This window comes from Jaculus jaculus, chromosome 12, assembly GCF_020740685.1.
Source record: "Jaculus jaculus isolate mJacJac1 chromosome 12, mJacJac1.mat.Y.cur, whole genome shotgun sequence".
Lineage (NCBI taxonomy): Eukaryota > Metazoa > Chordata > Mammalia > Rodentia > Dipodidae > Jaculus > Jaculus jaculus.
The window spans coordinates 33,937,328-33,959,630 of NC_059113.1; the positions used below are offsets into that span (position 1 = coordinate 33,937,328).

The window sequence follows — 22,303 nt, forward strand, 5'->3', positions numbered from 1 at the left end:
AAACTACCTTGCAGAGCCAGGCATGGTGGCACACACCTTTAATCTCAGCACTTGGGAGGCAGAGGTAAGAGGAGTGCCACCCTGAGACTACATAGTGAATTCCAGGTCTCCCTGAGGTAGAGTGAGACCCTACCTTGAAAAACAAAACAAAACAATAATAATAATGCAGACAGGTAAAGTGTTACATGCCTTTAATCCCGGTACTTGGAAGGCAGAGGTATGTGGATTGCCATGAGTTTAAGGCCACCCTGAGACTACATTAATGAATTTCAGGTCAGCCTGTACTAGAGCAAGACCCTACCTTAAAAGATAAAAAATAAAAAATAAACCCTTCCAATCAGTAATTTCCAGCAAAGCCTGGTGCCACAAGCCTATAATCCGAGCTACTCAGTAAACTGAGAGAAAAGGTTCACAAGTTCAGACCTAAAAGGACTGACATGAGCTTTTTGTTTAAATAGATGAAGAATTGGGGCAAAGATTAAGAGGTATGCACGATTAAGGAATCTTGGATAGACTGTGATCTGGTTGGTCATTATTATTCTGCTCGGTGGCTCCTGAAAAGCCCACATCACTTGAGGGAGTAATCTAGCTCACATGAGATGATTGCCCCTGCTGGGTTGGGGCAGCCTCTGTTTCACTGTGCTTCAGCTTTGAAAGAGAAGGAGATAATTTTTGTGAATCTGGGGCAAATTAACCATGTTTTTAATCATAACTCCTCTCCACCCATCCACCCCACACCAAATCCAGGGCCTTGCTAATGGTAAGCAAGCAACTCTTTGACCACTGAGCTGTATCCCCAGCCCCCAGATAATCCTCAAGTGATTAACTTGCAGAAGTTGCTGGGAATCTGGCTCCATGTAAGGGAGTCAGAGATAAAATGAAGACAGAGGTGTTGAGCTTTACTCCTGCTCTGAGATCCTGTAGGCCGAGGTGAAGAGTAACTGCTTTTTTTAGCAAAAGCAGCTTCTAAGTCCTGTTACCTCCCCCCTCCCTTTGGAAAGTAGAGGAGAGAGGAAGAGAGGTTTGCCTCTCAACCAGTCCTTTTGGGGACTGGCTAGGACAAGCAGAAAGCTCTGGCCTCTGCAGTGAGTTCACTGAATAGATTCCTTTCTGTTTTTCAGTAGCCACATTAAACATCTAATTGGCAAGTTGTGAAGAAAGATTTCCCACAGGAGCTAGCCCTGCTTTGTCACAGTAATAGGAAGTACGTCCTTTCTGAGAAGATGAGCGCAGGTGGCTTTCTTTTTTTTTTCTGATTATTGAAAAGATTCTATTTTATTTTACTTTTTAAAAGTTTTTTAGTTAACATGCAAAAGTTTGAGTTTCATCATGAAACAGTCATATATGAATATTATTGTACTTTTTTCACATTCATAACCACATTACCCTGATTTCTAAACTGTACTGATATTCAAATCAAAGCCTCAGAGGACTCTGTGGCAGCTTGGACATCTTTATAACTCACACTGAAGCAGTATTTATACATATGAGAGACCAACAAAAATGGGATCCTGGTGCTCAAGGCTGAATTAACTAACTTCTGATGGTTATGCTCCACTTATCTAACAGACCTTATCTTTCTCTGTTTTGCTATCTTAAAAGGGAAATAGCCAGTGATTCCCTCCTCCCACATTAGCACTTACAATCCGCAGAACACCTGCAAAGGACAAGGTCTGGTTGAGGCAAGATAGAAAGACAAGGAAATTGTAGAGAGGAAACAGAAGACTTCAGACTTCATGTGATTTCAAAATGCAACCACCACTGAGAGGGGCCTGTGGCTCACCAAGATGCTACCTTAAGTCTTGAGCACTCTCTTCTCTTCCCCTTGGTCAGTGACAGTGCCTGCTGTAAAGTTGGTTCACTAAAATAAGTCCTTTAGCAGGGCATAGTGGCATGTACCTTTAGTCCCAGTACTTGGGAGGCTAAAGAGGATCACCATGAGTCCCAGGTCAACCTAGCCTAGTGTGAGACCCTGCCTTAGGGAAAAAAAAAGAAAGAAAAAGAAAAGAAGCCCTTCAGCTTTTAAGCTGGCTGGGAATTGTACTCTTTACACAGCATTGGAGGGAGGAGATTGATGGTTTCCTAGCAACCTTTAGAAACTAACTTGAAAATCCCCAAATCCCTACATATATCCATTATAAAGAAAGTTGATTGTGACCCTAGACTCCTAGACAAGCCCACATCTGTTACCAGGTGTGTCTTTTTTTCTTTCCCTTTCCTGGAGCACCATTTTCCTTTTCAAACTTGTAATGAAGTTCTCAGCTTTGCTTCAAAAAAAAAAAAATCACTTTATCTAGAATTTATTTTAGCATCAGAAGCCAGGAACCCTGGCTATTGCCTGGGTGGAGGTCTCTAAAGCAAATTCCCTAGGTTGGTAGGAGGGGCAGGATAAGACAGAGGGTGACCAGGAGTGTGACTTCTGTCCCTGCTTGTCACCACTAACATTTGACCAGCTCAGACACTAACACTAGAATATTTTCCACAAGCTTCTAACACTTCTGATGTGCCAATCCCTTTTACATCCCAGGAGAAAGGGTTCCATTTGGGACCTTTAAGTCTATGTAGCTAAAGATCTTTTGGGATATTTGCTTGATCTAGATATCTAAACAGCTTGAGGATGAAGTGGATGCTTCATAGAGTGGGCTGATTTTAGCACCCTCTCTTTTCAGTCCTTTTCCCCATCACTTTTCCTGTTTGTCTTACTAGACAGTGGTGGCAGAGATTCCCTGAAGTTGCTGGTCCTATATAGAATGTTGTCTCTAAACTTCATTTAGCTTAGATTCAATTTCTTCATATTCTTCCCAGTCTCCTGCACTCTAGCAGGCTCACTCCAACTTAGCCTCAGTACCAACAGATAGCCCACCTCTTACGATGACCCATGCAGCCTTCCATGCTCTGGGCTTGCTTGCCTCGATGTTACTTGGAACCCTGCTTACCTTTGCCCACTTTAGATGACAAAGAAATCAAATTTAGAAATGTGCCTGAGGAGGGTGGAGGAGGGGCCCCTGATTCTTCCAACACTGGCTGCATAAGCCACAAGACCAAATAAGGGTGTGTGAGCAGCCTCCATCTGTATTAAAGTTCAGATTGCACTGTACAAAAGTAAGTGGGGCTTGGTTTTCACACAGATAAGCTGTTACCTAACCCTGATTGAGCTCCAGCTGCAGAGTCAGCATCTTCTACCTCTGCACAGGACTCTGTCTAGGGAAGGAAGGCCCAGCCACAGGCTTACTCAGCGTTGGCAAAGAGGAAAGGGGCTTCCTTTCCTGAGTGTGGTGACTGAAGGGACCTACTTCCCCGCTAAAGGTTCTCCCAGAGTGTTGTGGCACTTCTCAGGGGCTGTAAGAGTGCCAATAATGGGTGAATCATTGTAATCTGTAGGAAAGGTCATAGCTTAAGGATATTCTGCCAGTAGAAAAACAAACGCCATTTTTATAAACTCATACAGGCTTAAGAGGCCAGCTTGCTTACTAAATACGGAGGTCCAGGGTGAGGCTGGGAGTTTGGAGGCATTTTTGGGGCATAATGATATTGTGTTTGCTAAGTCCACCCTCCCTCTCCTCCCCATCGTTACAAGTGCTTGTTAAGTTTGTAGCTGTCAAACCAAAAGATTAGTAAGATTTTGAGGCAGGACACAAAGATAGGGAAAATTACAGAGTAATGTGAAGATAGTAAGGAGCTCCTCACTCAGCCTTTTTGAAGCTTCTCACCAGCTGACAATCAAGAATTCCATCATAATTAATGTTTGCTGTGTTTGCTGTAAAGGGTGCCAGCATAAAGGTTTTTTTTTGTTGTTGTTTTTTGTTTTTTTGTTTTTGAGGTAGGGTTTCATTGTAGCTCAGGCTGACTTGAAATTCACTATGTAGTCTCAGAGTGGCCTTGAACTCACAGCAATTCTCCTACCTCTGCCTCCCAAGTTCTGGGATTAAAGATGTACACCACCATGCCCAGCTATTTCTTTTTTTTAATTTTATGTATATATATATATATATTTGGGCCTAAAGAGGCAGTTAAGATGGTTGCATGTGAAGCCAAAGGACCCAGATTCGATTCCTCAGGACCCACATAAGCCAGATGCACAAGGTGGTGCATGTGTTTGAAGTTTATTTACAGCAGCTGAGGAGCATGGCATGGTGGTGCACACCTTTAATCCCAGCACTTGGGAGGCAAAGGTAGGAGGATCACTGCGAGTTTGAGGCCACCCTGAGACTCCATAGTGAATTCCAGGTCAGACTGGGCTAGAGTGAGACCCTACCTTGAAAAAAAAAAAAAAATCCAGTTCTGCTTCATACTGGCTCATCCAGAAAAATTATTTCTTCTCAAAGTCAAGAGGGTACATGCCTTTAATCCCAGCACTTAGGATGCTGAGATAGGAGGATTGCCATGTGTTTCAAGGCAAGCCTGGGCTATAGGGTGAGTTACAGGTTAGCGTGGACTAGAGTGAGAGACTGCTTCCAAAAAAAGCTAAAAAAGAAAAAAGAAGGCTGAAGATATGGCCCAGCCATTAAAGGTGCTTGCTGGCAAAGCCTGATGGCCCAGGTTTGATTTCCCCAGTACCTACATAAAGCCAGATGCACAAAGTGGCACATGCTTCTGGAATTTATTTGCAATGGCAAGAAGCCCTGGCGTGCTCAGTCACACACATTCATGTTCTCTCTCACTCTCACTCTGTCTCTCCTACCAAATAAATAATATTAAAGGAGAAAAAAACAAATCTAGCTTCTTCTGAGTCTAGGTCCCTGAAATATTAAGGGATGTCCAAAGGCTGCGGCTTGTGAGAGCTTGGAGCAGTAACTCCACCCTGTTTCTGCTGACAAGTTGACTTCCTCAGCTGTGTTTGATGGCTGCAAAAATACTAAACTCAGGGGCTGGAGAGATGGCTTAGTGATTAAGGAGCTTGCCTGTGAAGCCTAAGGACCAAGGTTTGATTCCCCAGATCCCACATAAGCCAGATGCACATGGTGGCACATGCATCTGGAGTTCATTTGCAGTGGCAAGAGGCCTGGTGTGTCCATTCTCTCTTTTTTGCTCTCTCTCATTCCCCCCCCCATAAGTAAATGTAAATAAAATATTTATTAAATGTATATGGAAGACCTTGATTGGTTGGTGGGAGAAAAGCACAGACTCAAAATGAGCCCACCAGTAGGGGAAAAAGGACCATGAAAAACTCTTAGATGGAAGGCAAACTAGGAATAAAACAGGGCTAACCATGATCACCATCTTGATGTCAGGTTCAGGTTCAAACTAGAATTCTAATCTTGCCAGGAAAGATTGATGAATGTTCTTTTGGGCCTGCATCCCTAACTGACTACCTACGAAAGAAGGCCACCTTGTTTCTAATCTATCAATATTCGTTGGGGTGCTGCCCTAGAATTATAGAAACGGATTCTTAGAAACAAATTGCATAAAGTTATTTTAAAAGAAACTGACTTTCTTAAAATTTTTTTTATTTTTATTTATTTATTTGAGAGAGAAAGAGGCAGAGAGCAAGAGAGAGAATGGGCGTGCCGGGGCTTACAGCCACTGTAAACAAACTCCAGGCGCATGTGCCCCTGTGTGCATCTGGCTAACGTGGGTCCTGGGGAATCGAGCCTCGAACCAGGGTCCTTAGGCTTCACAGGCAAGCGCTTAACCGCTAAGTCATCTCTCCAACCCGAAACTTACTCTTGAAGTCGGGCATGGTGGTGCACACCTTTAATCCCAGCACTTGGGAGGCAGAGGCAGGAGAATCACCAAGAGTTTGAGGCCATCGTAAGACTGCATAGTGAATTCCAGGTCAGCCTGAGTTAGGGTGAGACCCTGCCTCAGGAAACCAAAAGAAGCCAACTCTTGGATTTGTTTACCTAAGAGTCGCTACCTGCTTCCCAGAGCAGAGACTGAAAGAGGAATACTAACCCTGGAGTCCTTTAAACCACGGTGAACCTGCTGCTTTTGCTCTTGCCCCTGCTCTGATGTTTCTGTGGCTGTAGCATCTGCTGACAGGCATTCGTTGGTATTTTTATTGAACAGCAAAAAAAAAAAAAAACAGTACCAACTTGAGCATTACGTGGGCAAAGGGCAAGGAATTTTTGACTCCAAGTAATTCTTTAAACATTTGTTAAAGGAAGGGATTCTGGGGTTTCACCTGCTGAATGAGCTTTGCTAATCAAGAACACACACACACAAACTCCGTATACAAATGCTCTCACACTAAGCTCGCCTGTTGCTTCCATTCGTTCTGTGGGCAATTCATTATTTTTAGTGTGTTGCTTTCAACAGTCAGCATATTTCACTCACACACATTGTTCTGGGTCAGCAGTGCAACCTGGTCACTGAGGAAGTAGGGCAGAGAGCAGAGCGCCTCTTAACACTCCTTGTCAGTCCTGGTCATCTGTGCCATTCAGGGCAAAGGTAAACTAAGGCAGTGGAAACCTGGTTCTGTGATCTTAAGCAGGCTGATTACATGATTGTAAGTTTAACTTCAGGGCAAGTTACAAGACGGGAACTTAGCAGAAAAGCATCTTTCCTATGTTCTATTCTTACAGTTCATTTCCACATTTGTCCCTAAAACATAGCCCTGTGTTTGGTTTATGGTGTGTGCTTCGTCCAGGTCAGCTAAATGTGCACTGTTGTTTCTTTCACAGCCCTACCCTGGTGTCATGGGCCCTTGGCACCCCTACCTCCCAATGCCCCCTTCCTACCATGGTTGTTTGCCTCAGGATCAACCATTTGCTTCTACCCAAGGGTTTCACTACCATTTTGCAATCTCAGGTGCCCAAGTGTGCTGAGCCCTAAAGCTTGGAGAGCAAACACTCTACAGAGATACATAATCTCTCACCTCTGCCTGGACAGGTGGAGAGCAAACACCCTTCAGAGATAAGTACTCTCTCACCTCCTCCTGGACAGGTGGACAGTTCTAAGATGCTTTACATACAACTTTTTAGAGACCCATAGGACCACACAACTTTGACCTGGGCCAAGTCAATAAAGCCCCCCTCCTTCCCAACTTCCCTCCCTCTGTGGCCTACTCCTGCTCCCCAGAGTCCACACTGCCCAATAAACTAGGTCTTCCCTCTACCCTGTTTTCTAGGAAGCTGAGGCATAGTTGTCAGAAGGCTTGGGTATATTCAGAGCCCTTGGTTTGGAAGTTCTCTCACACTTGTTTTCAAAATATAATTCCTTTTCATGTATTTCTAGTTCTCTTTCATGTGACTGTGTCTTGTGAGTAGAGCAAAATTCAAGTTTAGGGACTGTGGTTTTGTTCCTGTATACATTCCCTATCTTGAGTGTATCCTTAGTTTCTGAATGTGCCTCAAAAAACTGTGTTATTTTTAGCATTTTTTATAAGCCCCAATTAAGGAAACTGAGATATTGTACCCTGGTGGTAAAGCTGCCAACAACTGTCCTTATGAGTATGAATATCTGCCTGCACTGACTTTGGTCCTTAAGTTTCTCTGTTTCCTTAAGATCACTTTATAGAAGCTTAGGGCCAAAGGGCACACAATTACCTATGGCCAAATTGCCTTCTTATTGTAGTATTTAAGCTTCCACTAGCACTATGACTGCCCCTGCCCTGAGTTCTTCTCCACAGTCATCTTGCTTTATTCTTTTTTTTTTTGTTTGTTTTTTTGAGGTAGGGTCTCACTCTATCCATGCTGACCTGGAATTCACTATGTATTCTCAGGGTGGCCTTGAGCTCATGCTGATCCTCCTACCTCCACCTCCCAAGTGCTGGAATTAAAGGTGTGCACCACCACACCCAGCTTCTTTCATTCTTCTGAGAATCAACATACACTGTTATTTCAGCAGTTTCATTGCTTCCTTTATAAATTAATTGCCTGTTCTCTTTAGACAATCTTTTCTTTTTTAAAATATTTTTATTTTAAAGCCGGGCATGGTGGCGCACGCCTGTAATCCCAGCACTCAGGAGGCAGAGGTAGGAGGATTGCTGTGAGTTCAAGGCCACCCTGAGACTCCATAGTGAATTCCAGGTCAGCCTGGGCTAGAGTGAGACCCTACCTCAAAAAACAAAACAAAGAAACAAAATAAAATATTTTTATTTTTAGTTGTTTGTTTGAGAGAAAGGGAGAGAGGGGCAGATAAAATGAGAGAACAAGAGAATGGGCATGCAAGAGCCTCCAGCTGCTGCAAATGAACTCCAGATGCATGTGCCACCTTGTACCTCTGGCTTACCTGGGTCCTGGGGAATCAAACCTGGGTCCTTTGGCTTTGCAGGCAAGTGCCTTAACTGCTAAGCTATCTCTCCAGCCCTCTTTCTTTCTTTTTTTTAAAAATAATTTTATTTATTTGAGAGAGAGAGAGAATGGGTGTACCAGGGCTTCCATCCACTACAAACAAACTCCAGCTGCATGTGCCACCTTGTGCAGCTGGCTTACGTGCCTCCTAGGGAATCGAACCAAGGTCCTTTGGCTTTGCAGGCAAGCACCTTAACCTCTAAGCCATCTCTCCAGCCCTTTCTTTTCTTTTGATACAGTCTCATATAGGGATTGAGTTCTAGGTCAGTCTGGGTTAGTGTGAGACACTACCTTGGAAAAAAGAGAAAAACACCGTGTGATAGATTTGAGCTGTAAGGTCAGCATTAGAATGTTGAGGTTCAAGAACAGCCTATGGATCAAAATGGCAATGGTAACAGATGAATGTGCTGTGCTGCACACTATCCTGCAGGAGGCTGGTCCTGGAGAAATGCTGAGGCAGAAGCATATGTGGTCTCTGTGGTCTATAGGAATGGTGCTCAGTCTCCTTTGGCACTGCATGAGATCTGCCATCTTGCATCTGACAAAACTAGTCTTTTTAAGGTGAGCTCTATCCCTATACAGCCTCCTTAGGGCCTATGTAATTTTACATATAAGTGAGTAATTATCTTCTAACCAGGTCTTCCCAACCATAAAAGAAAGTAATTAAATTAGACTTGTCAGAGTGTATATAAGGATTAGAAAATAAATACACATAAGCATTAAAGCACCTTCAAGCCAAGCTTGGTGGCCCTGTGATCTAGGCTACTCAAGAGGCTGAAACAAGGGAATTGAAAGTTTGAGGTAAGCCAGGCTATGGAAGAGTTGCAGATCATCCTGAGTAAAGTGAGACCCAGCCTCAAAACAACAATTATTTCATGGACAAAATGGCAACTCCATCTCTAGTCAACCTGTACAAATGCCAGTCTGCCAACATGGTTGTCAAAACAGAATTAGCTGGGTGTGGTGGCACACACCTTTAAATTTTAGTTTCAGAGTAAGTTCTAGGTCAGCCTGGGCTAGATTAAGACCTGCCTGAAAGAAGAAAATACAAAATGTTTTAACTTGTGCTTCGGATTTGCAGGGATTTCCCAGATGACCCAGGAGTACGGTGGGACACAGAGCGTGTGGCCAGAGCTCTGCTTCAACATATAGAAGTCAGTGACACCAACCTGGTAAGTCACCCCTCGTTTCTACAGCTTAACCTGTGGCTGCCTTCCCACTTCCAGTCCTGCTCCATGGCTACACTATAAAGAGGCTCAAACCTCCTGTGCTCCCTCATAAAACCACCAAAAAACAAATACATAAATACTTCCTGTTAGATCATTTGTCCGACCAAATAAATGAATTATCAACTCTCAGATAGAGGAAGGAGGCAAGAGGTTTGTTAGTTGGTTGGTTAGTTTAAAAATATTTTTAGTTAGTTAGTTAGTTAGTTGAGAGAGAGAAAGAGCAAGGCAGATAGAGAGAATGGGCACACCGGGGCCTCTAGCCCCTGCAAATGAATTCCAGACACATGCACCACCTTATGCATCTGGCTTAAGTGGATACTGGAGAATCCAACCTAAGTCCTTAGGCTTCACAGACTTGTACCTTAATTGCTAAACCATCTCTCCAACCTTGTTTGTTTGTTTTTCCAAACTCTATTCTTCCCACCTGTCTCTTGCCTTCTGAGAATACAACTTCCAGGAGCCTGCATTATGGCCTTTCCCTGGCATAGACCTTCCCCTTGTATCAAGCAATTTCACAATTAAAACATTATTTTTACTTTAAAGATAAATGATATGCAATGCCATAATTCTGTTGTGGTTTTTTTGTTTTTTAGGTAGGGTTTCACTTAGCCCAAGCTGCCCTGGAACTCTATAGCTACAGACACCTTGAACTCATAGCAGTCTTCCTACCTCAGCCTCCCAAGTGCTAGAATTAAAGGTGTATACCACCATGCCCAGCTAAATAAAAGAAAGGAAAAAAAAGTCATAATTATTTTTTATTAAATAATTTTTATTGACAACTTTCATAATTAAAACAATATCCCATGATAATTCCCTCCCTCCCCCTTCTTTCCCCTTTGAAACTCAACTCTCTATAATATCTCTCCCCCTCTCAATCAGTCTCTTTTTTTTATTTTGATGTCAGAGTCTTTTCCTCCTATTATGTTGGTCTTGTGTAGGTAGTGCCAGGCACTGTGAGGTCGTGGATATTCAGACCATTTTGTATCTGAAGGAACACATTGTAAGGAGTCCTACCCTTCCTTTGGCTCTTACATTCTTTCTGCCACCTCTTCTGCAATGGACTCTGAGCCATGGAAGGTGTGATAGAGATGTTTCAGTGCTGAGCACTCCTCTGTCATTTCTTCTCAGCACCATGGTGCCTTCTGGGTCATCCCAAGGTCACTTCCATCTGAAAAGAGCACTTTTTCAAAGAAGCTTCCCCTGACTTCTTGGTCCATCCCTTAGGGATCCCCACATTATCTTACCAAAAGTGAGAGTAGCATTAATATATGGGTATGAACATTAAGAGAAGTGCTTACTGGGCAGTTTGATGAGCATAGTTTATACATTTAGCCAGACAGCAGCAGATGTTACACCCCTAGGGCTCATGACTACCCCTGTTGTAGGTTTTCAGTATCAGGGATGTATTCCCTCTCATGGAGCGGCCCTCCAGTCCAATTAGAGAATTAGTGAATTCCAGGTCAGCCTGGGCTAGAGTGAGACCCTACCTCGAAAACCCAAAAAGAAAGAAAGGAAGGAAGGAAGGAAGGAAGGAAGGAAGGAAGGAGGGAGGGAGGGAGGGAGGGAGGGAGGGAGGGAGGGAGGGAGGGAGGGAGGGGGGAGGGGGAGGGGGAGGGGGGAAGGGGGAAGGGGGAAGGGAAGGGAAGGGAAGGGAAGGGAAGGGAAGGGAAGGGAAGGGAAGGGAAGGGAAGGGAAGGGAAGGGAAGGGAAGAAGGAAAAAGAGAGAGAGAGAGAGAGAGAGAGAGAGAGAGAAATTAAGGGATGGATAGACCTCACAATAAAGAGTGCTGGGATTATGAGTGCATGTCACCACACCCAGTTTTGTTTTGTTGTTTCGGCAGGACCTTGCTATGCATACCTGGCTGGCCTTGAACTCACTATGTAGCCTAGGATGGCCTTGATCTTTCTGTTTCAGTCTGCAGAATGCTGGTATCACAGGCATGACCCCTCATGCTCAGGTCCCTTCTTCAATCTTTAAAGCAGATCACGTCTGTATTGCCATACGGCCTTTCTTCCTATCTCTTCCCTCTCATAAGTACTCTTGAGGTTACCCACCACCCTAACCAGAATAATCTCTGAATCTCACCTTCGAATTGAGGGGATGGGGCCCTGCAGCAGTCATTACAATCAGCCACACCCATGGTCACACGCCATCGATGTGTTCAGAACTCAATTCAGATGTTCCAGAATTTGGAAAGTTTCAGGGATTTGAATCTTTGCCCTTTCCTTCCCAAAGAAATGATGACAGTGCTAGGTGTGGAGGTGCATGCCTTTAATCCCAGGTAGAAGGTTGCAGCCTGGAGCTATAGAGCGATTCCCGCCAGCCTGGGCTAGAGAGAATCTACCTCAAATGAAAAACAGGGGAGGCTGGGAACATTGCCTGCAAATCCAAAGGACCGAGGTTCAAATCTCCAGGACGCACATAAGCCAGATGCACAAGGTGCATGCATTTGGAGTTCATTTGCAGTGGCTGATGGCCCTGGTGTGCCCATTCTCTCTGTCTGTCTGCCTCTTTCCTCTCTCAAATAAATAAACAAAATAAATTTTTTTAAAAAAAAAGCCAAGGGGCTGGAGAGATGGCTCAGCAGTTAAGGCGCCTGCCTACAAAGCCTAAAGACCCAGGTTTGATTCCCCAGGACCCACGTAAAGCCAAGGTAGCGCATGCGTCTGGAGTGTGTTTGCAGTGGTTAAAGGCCCTGGTGTTCCCATTCTCTCTTTCTCCCAAATAAATAAATGGATACCAAAATAAGAAGAAAAAAATGATAATAACTACTTTGAGAAATCATTCAGATAGGCTTGAATGAACCCTTCCTCCCCCATCTGTCTCTACAGGTGGTGACTTTTGATGCAGGGGGCGTCAGTGGTCACAGCAATCACATTGCTTTGTACATGGCCGTGAGGTATGATTCTCTGGATAATATACTTGGAAGATGGTTTATTCACTTGCTTAGAAAACCTACTATTGCATTTGAAACCTACTACAGCTCTTGTTGGCCCTGTTGTACATCCTCTTTGCAACACAATTTGTAATAGGAACCTCTTAAACAGTGGAATTTTAATGTTTTTTTATTTTTAGATGTTGGGGTTTTTGTTGTTGGTAGTGGTGTGGGTTTTTTCTGTTGTTGTTTTGGTGTTTTTAATTTGTTTCCTTGTTTTTATATTTTTGGTTTTGATTTTGGTTTTTCGAGGTAGAGTCTCACACTAGCCCAGACTGGCCTGGAATTCATTCTTTACTCTCAGGGTGGCCTTGAACTCACGGGCGATCCTACCTCTGCCTCCCAAGTGCTGGGATTAAAGGTGTGAACTACCACGCCCGCCTTGTTTCTTTGTTTTTTGAGGTAGGGTCTTACTCTAGCCCAGGCTGAGCTGGAATTCCCTATGTAGTCTCAGGCTGGTCTCCAACTCTACAGCAATCCTCCTATCTCTGGGTCTTGAGTGTGCCACCACACCCAGCCTTTTGTTTTGTTTTGTTTTTTATGCAGGGCCTCCTAAATTCTGGGATTATAGGTATTCACTACCATGCATTCCTTAACAATTGAATTTTTTTTTTTTTTTGAGGCAAGCCTAACAGACTGCTTTTGTTGTTGTTGTTTTTTAATGCAAGAGTAAGAGAGACAGAGAGTGAGAGAGAGAATTGGCACCAGGGCCTCAAACCAGTGCACTCGAACTCCAGATGTGTGTCCCCCTTGCGCGCATGTGCAACCGTGTGTGCCTGAGTCACTGTGCATCTGGCTTACATAGGACCTGGAGAGTTGAACATGAGTCCTTAGGCTTCATAGGAAAGTGCCTTAACTGCTAAGCCATCTCCTCAGCCCTTAACAGTTGAATTTTATTTTTACCCCCTGGTTACTGCAAATGTAGTAACTGATTTCATTTCTCTTTTTACTTTGGCCACAGAAAGGCACATGAAAAAGATTTCTATGAATGACTGAGGCTGTGGGTGGGCTGCTACATTTTATCGTCTTCATCCCATTATAGCACCTGAACATATGAGTGAGTGAGCCTGTGGGCCCGTCTGCCCAGTTTTATCTTCTTTTTTTTGTGGGGGGGAGGTTTCAAGGTCGGATCTCCCTGTAGCCCAGGCTGACATGGAATTCACTATGTAGTCTCAGGCAGGTGTTTCAACTCAGAGCAATCCTACCTCTGCTGAAATTGAAGGTGTGCACCACCATGCCCAGCCCAGTTTATCTTCTTCATCCTTTTATACACACTTATTTTGTCATGTTCCATTATGGACTTTGTAGATTATTTCCAGTCTTTCTTTAGAGAAAGAAGCTGTGCATACATAATGTCAAATCTTACTTGTGCAAAACATGTTGATGCACGCATGTCATCTCAGCCCTTGGGAGGTTGAAGTCGGAAGATTTCAAGTTCACACCCATCTGGGCTATATAGCCAGTCATTGCCTCAAAAAGAACAAAAGATCCCATTGTTTTTCACAGACATTCTACTGATATTTATCTACATTTTACCAGTGAAACCAAAATGGAACCTCAAAGACATTCGATGACTTAGGGTCACACGAATACAAACTATGTTTCCTGTCCACTAATGAAGTGCTGTTGCTGGACCCGGGTCACTAGTGTGCTGGGCCTGACCATGGTATTGATGAGAGAAAAGAGCAGCTGGTAGAACTTATTTTGACCCTTCGTCTAAATATGTTCAACATTTTTAGACTGAAGCCATGAACTATGTTGGAAACATCTTCCGCAGCATTAAGTCCAACCTTCTCATTTGCTGGAGGCAGTGAAGGGGTTTGTCCAGCACAAAGCTCACTGATAGCAGAGATAGAACAAGAGTCTGAGAATCCAAGTTCTCTATTCTTTCTGTAGATACACATGAAAATAGATCCAACTTGAGGGCTCTGTAGGCTTGTTCTTACCCACATACTCATTCCAGACAGTCTTCCCTGATTCATTAACTGTAAAAATGAAGGGAAGCCACACTGCTCCCCCTTCTGTAAAGACTGCTCACCTGACCCAGCCAGAGGCCCTAAGTGTAGATATGTGTTGTTACAGTTTCTTGGTCCCACTCAAGACCTCTGGGTCCATCCCCAGGGCTTCCTTCAAAGCCTTGCTCAGTAAAACTCTCTCCACATGGTGAGGGCTGGGTGTGACTTCCAGAGGTGGCCTCCAGTATTCATCATCTCTGTCTAAATTTGTTTTGTTTTGTTTTGTTTTGTTTTGTTTTGTTTTGTTTTTGAGGCACACCCAACAGACTAGCCTTTGTTTTTTTTAATGACAGAGAGAATGAATTACTGAATTGGCCTGCCAGGGCCTCCAGACTCTGTACTTGAACTCCAACGGTGCACACGTGCACACCGCCTTGCGCTCATGTCACCTTGTGCATCTGGCTTACGTGGAACGTGGAGAGCTGAACATGGGTCCTTAGACTTTGCAGGCAAGTGCCTTAACCACTAAGCCATCTCTCTAGCCCTATTTTTAAAAAATATTCTTATTTAGTTATTTGAAAGGAGAGACAGAGAGGGAAATTGAGAGAATGGGCACACTAGGGCCTCTAGCCACTGCAAATGGACTCCAGGCATCTGGCTCATGTGGGTCCTGGGAATCAAACATGGGTCCTTTGGCTTTATAGGAAAGTGCCTTAACTGCTAAACCATATCTCCAGCCCAAGTTTTACTATTTTTTAAACAGTTTTATCTTATTTTGGACATATTTATTTGTGTGTATGAGTATAGATGGTCTAAGGTCTCTTGCCAGATACATGTACCACATGTAAATTCCAGATACATGTACTACTCTGGGTCTGGGTGATGGAGAATTGAGCCCAATCCTGAAGGCTTTGCAACCAAGCACCTTTAACTACTGAGTCAACTCCCTAACCCCCAATGGTGAGTTTTTTTGAACTATTAAATTACTATATTTGTTGAGGGACGTACAGAGCCAAGGAAAAACACCCATGTGGCTAGACATTCCATGTGGAGGGCCTGGAAAAACCATGGAAAGAAAAGAGAAATTTCAAGGAGTTCCTGCCATGTTGGGAGCTGGAGGTAATAAAGGAGCCCATGTGGAGAGTAAGGGCTCAGGGTTCCTCCTAGCTGGTGGCACATGCCTTTAATCCCAGCACTTGGGAGGCAGAGGTAGGAGGATCGCCAAGAGTTCAAGGCCACCCTGAGACTACATAGTTAATTCCAGGTCAGCCTGGATCAGAGTGAGCAGAGTAAGACCTTACTTCGGGGGGGGGGGGGGGGGGGGAGAAAGGGAGGGAGGGAGAGCCTCTCGGTAGGTCAGGACTGCTTATGGTTGGGGTCTCTGCCTCTAAGTGCCTAGTAGGTCCTTCTCCAGTTCTCATCACCAGATTATCCACTCCAAGGCAGGACTATATCAAGGGCACTCCTGAGAATGTGAAACAAGTCACCTTCTTCTCAGGATCCCAGAAACTATTGTCAGGGTTTTCTACTTCTCAGGACGTGGCAGGGAGTCAGTTTCATGGGTTTGTCAACACTTTCAACTTTGCTACTTTAACCCCTTCTCCCAAGAGGCCTTATTTATATATATGTGTCTGTGTATGACAGGCTGGGCTACTCACCACTTCTTCTCTGTCCCCAGCCTTCAAACAACAAATCCAGGAAGCAGTCCAGAGGCCAGTGATATTGGACATCTCTAATCATCTCTCCTCTTAGGGCTGTGAGTTCAGAATAGTTTGCATTGTCAGAAAGCAGGAATGGAGGGCTGGAGGGATATCTTAGCTGTTAAGGCACTGCAGAGTCAAAGGACCCAGGTTCGATTCCCCAGGACCCACGTTAGCCAGATGCACAAGGAGGCGCACATGTCTAGAGTTTGTTTGCAGTGGCCAAAGGCCCTGGCACACCCATTCTCTCTCTCTCTCCCTCTCTATGTCTTCTGCACCCTCTTTCTCTGTCAAATAAATAAATTAAATTAAAATTGTTAAAAAGCAGGAATTGGGAACATCATAAAGGAGAGAGGCAACACCAGGGGGGAAGTGTTAATTTGAAATATTCTCTCAGGCTGGAGACATGGCTCAGTGGTTGAAGGCTGTTGCTTGCAAAGCCTGTCAGCCTGGATTTAATTTCCCAGGACCCACATAAAACCAGATGCACAAAGTGGCACATGTGTCTGGAGTTCATTTTTAGCAGCAAGAGGCCCTGACACACCCATATATACAACACATACACTCTCTCTCATAAACAAATTTTAAAAATTATTTTTGAAAACTAAAATATTCTGCTGGGTATGATGACACACACCTCTAATCCCAGCATTTGGAAGGCCAAGGTAGGAGGGTCACTGTCAGTTCAAGGCCAGCCTGAGACTACATAGTGAATTCCAGGTCAGCCTGAGCTAGAGCAAGACCCTACATCAATAAATAAATAAATAAATAAATAAATTTTTAAAAGTCTCTTGAGGGACTGGCACAGCAGTTAAAGGCACTTGCCTACAAAGCCTACAAGCCCAGGTTTAACTCCCCATTACCCACATGAAGACAGATGCACAAAGTGGCACATGCATCTGGAGTTCGTTTGCAGAGACTGGAGGCCACAGCACACCCATGCTTGCGCTCTCTCAAGTAAATAAAGCTTTGGGTTTTTTGCTTGTTTGCTTGCTTTGTTTTGTTTTTAATAACTTTGCAGGGTCCAATGTAGTTTCCTTTATCTCTAATGAGCAGATATTTTACCAGATCATTTCATAAGCCATAGACAGGGTATAGAATCCTAGAAATCTGAATAATGACTTACATGAAGTAAACCACCTGGGAGTCTGGGGAGGGCGAACATGGGACCTGCGGGCCTTCCTTCAAAAGCCCAGCCTGTGAACATACCCTGTTCTTTTCTTCTTCCAGGGCCCTGCACTCAGAAGGGAAGTTGCCTAAAGGTAAGGCCTGCTCCTTTTGCAAAAAGCCATTAGTTTGCAACCCCTCTAAGAAACTTATTGGGGAAAAAAGTGTGTATATGGTCAGCCCTCCATATCTGCACATTTTATATCTATAGATTTTACATGTTAGGGGTGACATCTGTACTGAACATGTTCAGACTCTTGTCATTAGTCTCTAAATAAGACAGCTATTTCCATGGTGTTTACATTATATTAGGTATTATATATGTATATGTATGTGTGCTTTGTTTGTTTGCTTGTTTGTTTTTGTTGTTGTTTTGAGATGGGGTCTTACTCTCACTCAGGCTGACCTGGAACTCACTTTGTAGCTCATGCTGGCCTCAAACTCACAGTGGTCCTCTTATAAGTAACCTAGAGATATTTTAAGGTTACCAGGAAGACGTGGGTAGATTCTGTGTAAATACTGTGCAGTTTGAACATAGATAATTGTGGAATCTGTGGGCATTCTGGACAGTTCCCCTTGAGTACTGAGGGATCCCTGTACACGTAGAGGCCCCTGGCTATGCAGAGGAAAGGGCTGGAAGGCAGGCCACTCTTCACGACTCAGCTAGGTGTGCATGGCAGGTCCAGGTTGTTTCCACTGGTAAATATATTATCAGCAGGGCCCATGTCGTATGTGCCAGGCTTGTCCCCACACCTGCCTAGTTTCCTCACAGGGTAGGTTGGCCTTTTTCAAAACCTCTGGTACTCTGGCAGTTTGTCCATTCAAACTTAACTTTCAGCCCACATTTCTTTTTTCTTTCATGGTGCTGGGGGTTAAACTCAGGGCCACGCACAACCTAGGCAAGCACTCTAAATTTAATTTATTTATTTATTTGAGAGCGACAGACACAGAGAGAAAGACAGATAGAGGGAGAGAGAGAGAATGGGCGTGCCAGGGCTTCCAGCACTGCAAACGAACTCCAGACGCGTGCGCCCCCTTGTGCATCTGGCTAACGTGGGACCTGGGGAACCGAGCCTCGAACCGGGGTCCTTAGGCTTCACAGGCAAGCGCTTAACCGCTAAGCCATCCCTCCAGCCCTAGGCAAGCACTCTAGTACTGAGCTACAGATATAAGTGCCAAACACATACTTAAATGCTTGAGGTAGGAACTCTTCCTCACCCATAGGAAGTGACAGGGCCCCACTGGCATTTTCTATTTACTGTATAGCATGTCTGCTTAACTTCTCTAGTCAGCTGTTTTTGTTTGTTTGTTTGTTTGTTTGTTTGTTGAGGCAAACCCAACAAGCTGACCTTTTTTGTCTTTATGTAAAAGTGCATGTGTATGAGAGAGAACTGGCATGCCAGAGCCTCCAGCCACTGCAGTCGAATTCCAGACATGGGCATCACCTTGTGCACACGAGTGACCTAGCGCACTTGTGTCACTTTGTTGCAGTCCAGTTCGCACTGCTGGTAGAAATCACCGAACCAAGAGTAGCTTCTGGGAAAAAGAGGTTTATTTTGGCTTACAGGCTTGAGGGGAAGCTTCACGATGGCAGGGGAAAACGATGGCATGAGCAGAGGGTGGACATCACCCCCTGGCCAACAGAAGATGGACCACAGCAACAGGAGGGTGTGCCAAACACTGGCATGGGGAACCTGGCTATAAAGCCCTTAAGCCTGCCCCCAACAATACACTCCCTCCAGGAGGCATTAATTCCCAAATATCCATCAGCTGGGAACCTAGCATTCAGAACACCTAAGTTTATGGGGGACACCTGAATCAAACCACCACACACTTTATGCATCTGGCTTACGTGGGACCTGGAGAGTCAAACATGAGTCCTTAGGCTTCGCAGGCAAATGCCTTAACTGCTAAGCCAGCTCTCCAACTCTCTAGTCATTCTTCTTTTTAAATATCTTATTTGTATTTATTTATTTGACAGAGAGAGAATGGACACACCAGGGCCACCAGCGACTGCAAACAAACTCCAGATGCTTGCGCTCCCTTGTGCATCTAGCTATCATAGGTCCTGGGGAACCAAACCTGGATCCTTTGGCTTTCCAGTCAAATGCCTTAACCGCTAAGCCATCCCTCCAGCCCCTTGTAGGCCAGGGCGGCGGGGGGGGGGGGTCAGTCCCCAGGGGAACACCTGGCTGGAAGCGACACAGCTACTCACGTCTCCCCACCCCTCCCAACCTAGGCTGTTCTGTGCTCACACTTCAGTCTGTGAATGTGCTACGGAAGTACCTGTCCTTCCTGGACCTGCTCTGCTCTCTGCTGTACCCTCAGGATGTCCTCTTCGTGCTCACCAACAAAGAAGTGGCACAGGCTAAGGTGAGGCTTGTGACCTCCTTGATGCCCCCACTCAGAATTGGGGCTCAAGTCCCCCAGCTCCTCAAAACCCTGCCTTGACAGAATCTCTCACAGACTTTACACAGGGTTCAGCATCTGCTTTGCCCTGAATATCAGATAGACTAGGTCAGTAGACCTGAGAGACATAAATTTCCAATGATTTGGATTTTTGTTCTGATTACAACATTTTAAATAATTGAATGGCACATACTTACTTTAGGAAACTTAGAAATACATAGAAGCACCAGGTGTGGTGGTGCACACCTTTAATCCTAGCACTTAGGAGACAGAGGCAGGTGGATTACTGAGTTCGAGGCTACCCTGAGCCCATATATATATATATATATATATATATATATATATATATATATATATATATATATATATATATATATATATATAAGTTGTCCCATGTTGTTACATAGTCGTATTGCAGTGGCTCCTCTTGCTCACGGTGCAGGAACGTCCTAAAAGATATCACAGATCCCTTAGTGTTGGACGTGTCGGGTTACCAGTTTCCCACTGTTGCACATGGAATAGTGCTGTCAACTTTTATCCAAGAGGAATTGAGATCTGCCAGAGGGGGGCTGTCTGTGTAGAGTCACAGAGGCAGATTCCAGAAGTCCATTTGCCAGTTAGGAAGAGCCACACCCACTGAGCCTCTCATGAATACTCTTAGCTTGCAGTGGAGTAGGTGACTCTGAGAACCATTGCAGAGGATGGAAACAGTGGGTCTAGGAGAACCACTCCAGATGACTTTAGGTGCAACCTTCAGTAGACGTCAGTCTACCACAGAGAGAAAGGAACAACATGTTGAAAACTGAGAGCTGTTTTATTAAAATGCAAGATAAGCCGGGCGTGGTGGCGCATGCCTTTAATCCCAGCACTCGGGAGGCAGAGGTAGGAGGATCGCCGAGAGTTCGAGGCCACCCTGAGACTACAGAGTTAATTCCAGGTCAGCCTGGACCAGAGTGAGACCCTACCTCAAAAAATCAAAAAAATAAATAAATAAATAAATAAATAAAATGCAAGATAATGCCGAAGAGATAGCTTAGCAGCTAAGGCATATGCGAAGCCTAAGGACCCAGGTTCAATTCTCCAGGTCCCACATAAGCCAAATGTACATAGTGGCACATGTGTCTGGAGTTTGCATGCAGCAGCTAGAAGCCCATTCTCACTCTTTCTCTCTGTCTCCCTCTCTGTCTGGTGTAATAAATAAAAATAAAATCTTTTTTAAAAATGCAAGATAATGTCACACACACTTTTTTTTTCTTTTGCTTAGCCTTATTTTCTAAATTTTCCACAATAAATAGTTGTACCTACTAAGAAGCACTTAAATAGATGCTGAGAGTGTATAATGAACTGAAACATTAATTTTCTCTTATTTGCTTAATAGATCATTAATTTCAGGGGATTGAGACAGGGTCTTACATAGTCCAGGCTGGCCTTGAATTCTTGATCCTCTGTCTCAGCCTCCTGAGTGCTGAGATTATAGGCATGCACCAGCTGTTCTTTATTATTTGTGTCCTGCTTTATTTCACGGAGAAATTTCAATTTCTTGGGAGGCATTGTTTCAATGATTGCCAAAGTGAGAGACAAGTATCTCTTTAAAATATCTTCCTTCCTGCCAGGATGTTTTTAAATATTTTATTTATTTGTATAAGAGAGAGAGAGCCGGGCATGGTGGCACACATCTTTAATCCTAGCACTCGGGAGGCAGAGGTAGGAGGATCACCTTGAGTTCAAGGCCACCCTGAGACTACATAGTGAATTACAGCCTGGGCTAGAACGAGACCCTACTTCAAAAAACCAAAAAAGAGAGAAAGAGAGAGAAATGGGCACACTAGGGCCTCCTACCACTGTAAACAAACTCTAAATGCATGTGCCATTTTATGCATCTGGCTATATGTGAGGAATCAAACCTGGACAGTAAGACTTTAAAGTAAGCACCTCTAACTGCTAAGCTATCTTTCTAGCCCCAGGATGATTTATTCTGTTCTTTTTCAGATCTTTTACACTTGAAAGATTAGCTATTTCTTTTTTTTTTTTTTTTTTTTTTTTTTTTTTAATGAGAGAGAATTGGTGTGCCAGGGCCTCTAGCCACTGAAGTCAAATTCCAGACATGTGTGCCACCTTATGCACATGCATGACCTTGTCTCCTTGTGTCACCTTGTGCAGGGAGTCAAACCCAGGTCCTTAGGCTTTATAGGCAAGTGCCTTAACTGTTAGGAGCCGTCTCTCCAGCTGCCCACCCCCCACCTTTTTTGTTTGTTTGTTTGGGGTTTTTTTGAGCTAGGGTCTCGCTCTAGCCCAGGCTGACCTGGAATTCACTGTATAGTCTCAGGCTGGACTAGAACTCATGATAAACCTCCTACCTCTGACTCCCAAGTGCTGGGATTAAAGTGCCACCATGCCTGGCTCATTTTTCATTTTTAAAAAGCACTATTAATTCCTTTTGAGATATTCATCATAGTTTCAATTGTAAGTTTCTTTTCAATCCATAGCTTCTTTTGGGCTTTGCTTTTGTTTTTTGAGGTAGGGTCTCATTCTAGCCCAGGGCTGACTTGGAATTCACTATGTAGACTCAGGATGTAGACTCAGGATGATCCTCCTAACCTCTGCCTCCTGAGTGCTAGGATTAAAGGCATGTGCCACCACACCCAGCTTGAATTTTTTTTGAGGCAGGGTCTC

At 44.2% G+C, this 22,303-nt stretch overlaps 1 protein-coding gene across 12 annotated transcripts in view; it reads left to right on the forward strand.

Annotated features, from left to right (window-relative positions):
* The window catches only part of Pigl (phosphatidylinositol glycan anchor biosynthesis class L), a 60,828-nt gene that overhangs the window by 33,265 nt on the left and 5,260 nt on the right, over nt 1–22,303 (forward strand). For 2 of the 12 annotated variants that reach the window (XM_004663102.2, XR_006632919.1), the window contains exons 3-6: nt 9,316–9,406; nt 12,296–12,363; nt 17,285–17,316; nt 19,461–19,594. In XM_004663102.2, the coding sequence (XP_004663159.1) occupies nt 9,316–9,406; nt 12,296–12,363; nt 17,285–17,316; nt 19,461–19,594 (325 nt within the window). Of the gene's footprint in view, nt 1–9,315; nt 9,407–12,295; nt 12,364–14,707; nt 14,864–17,284; nt 17,317–19,202; nt 19,225–19,460; nt 19,595–22,303 lie in introns of those variants that run through there. The other 10 variants (XM_045131257.1, XM_045131254.1, XR_006632921.1 and 7 more) reach the window with 9 other exon arrangements.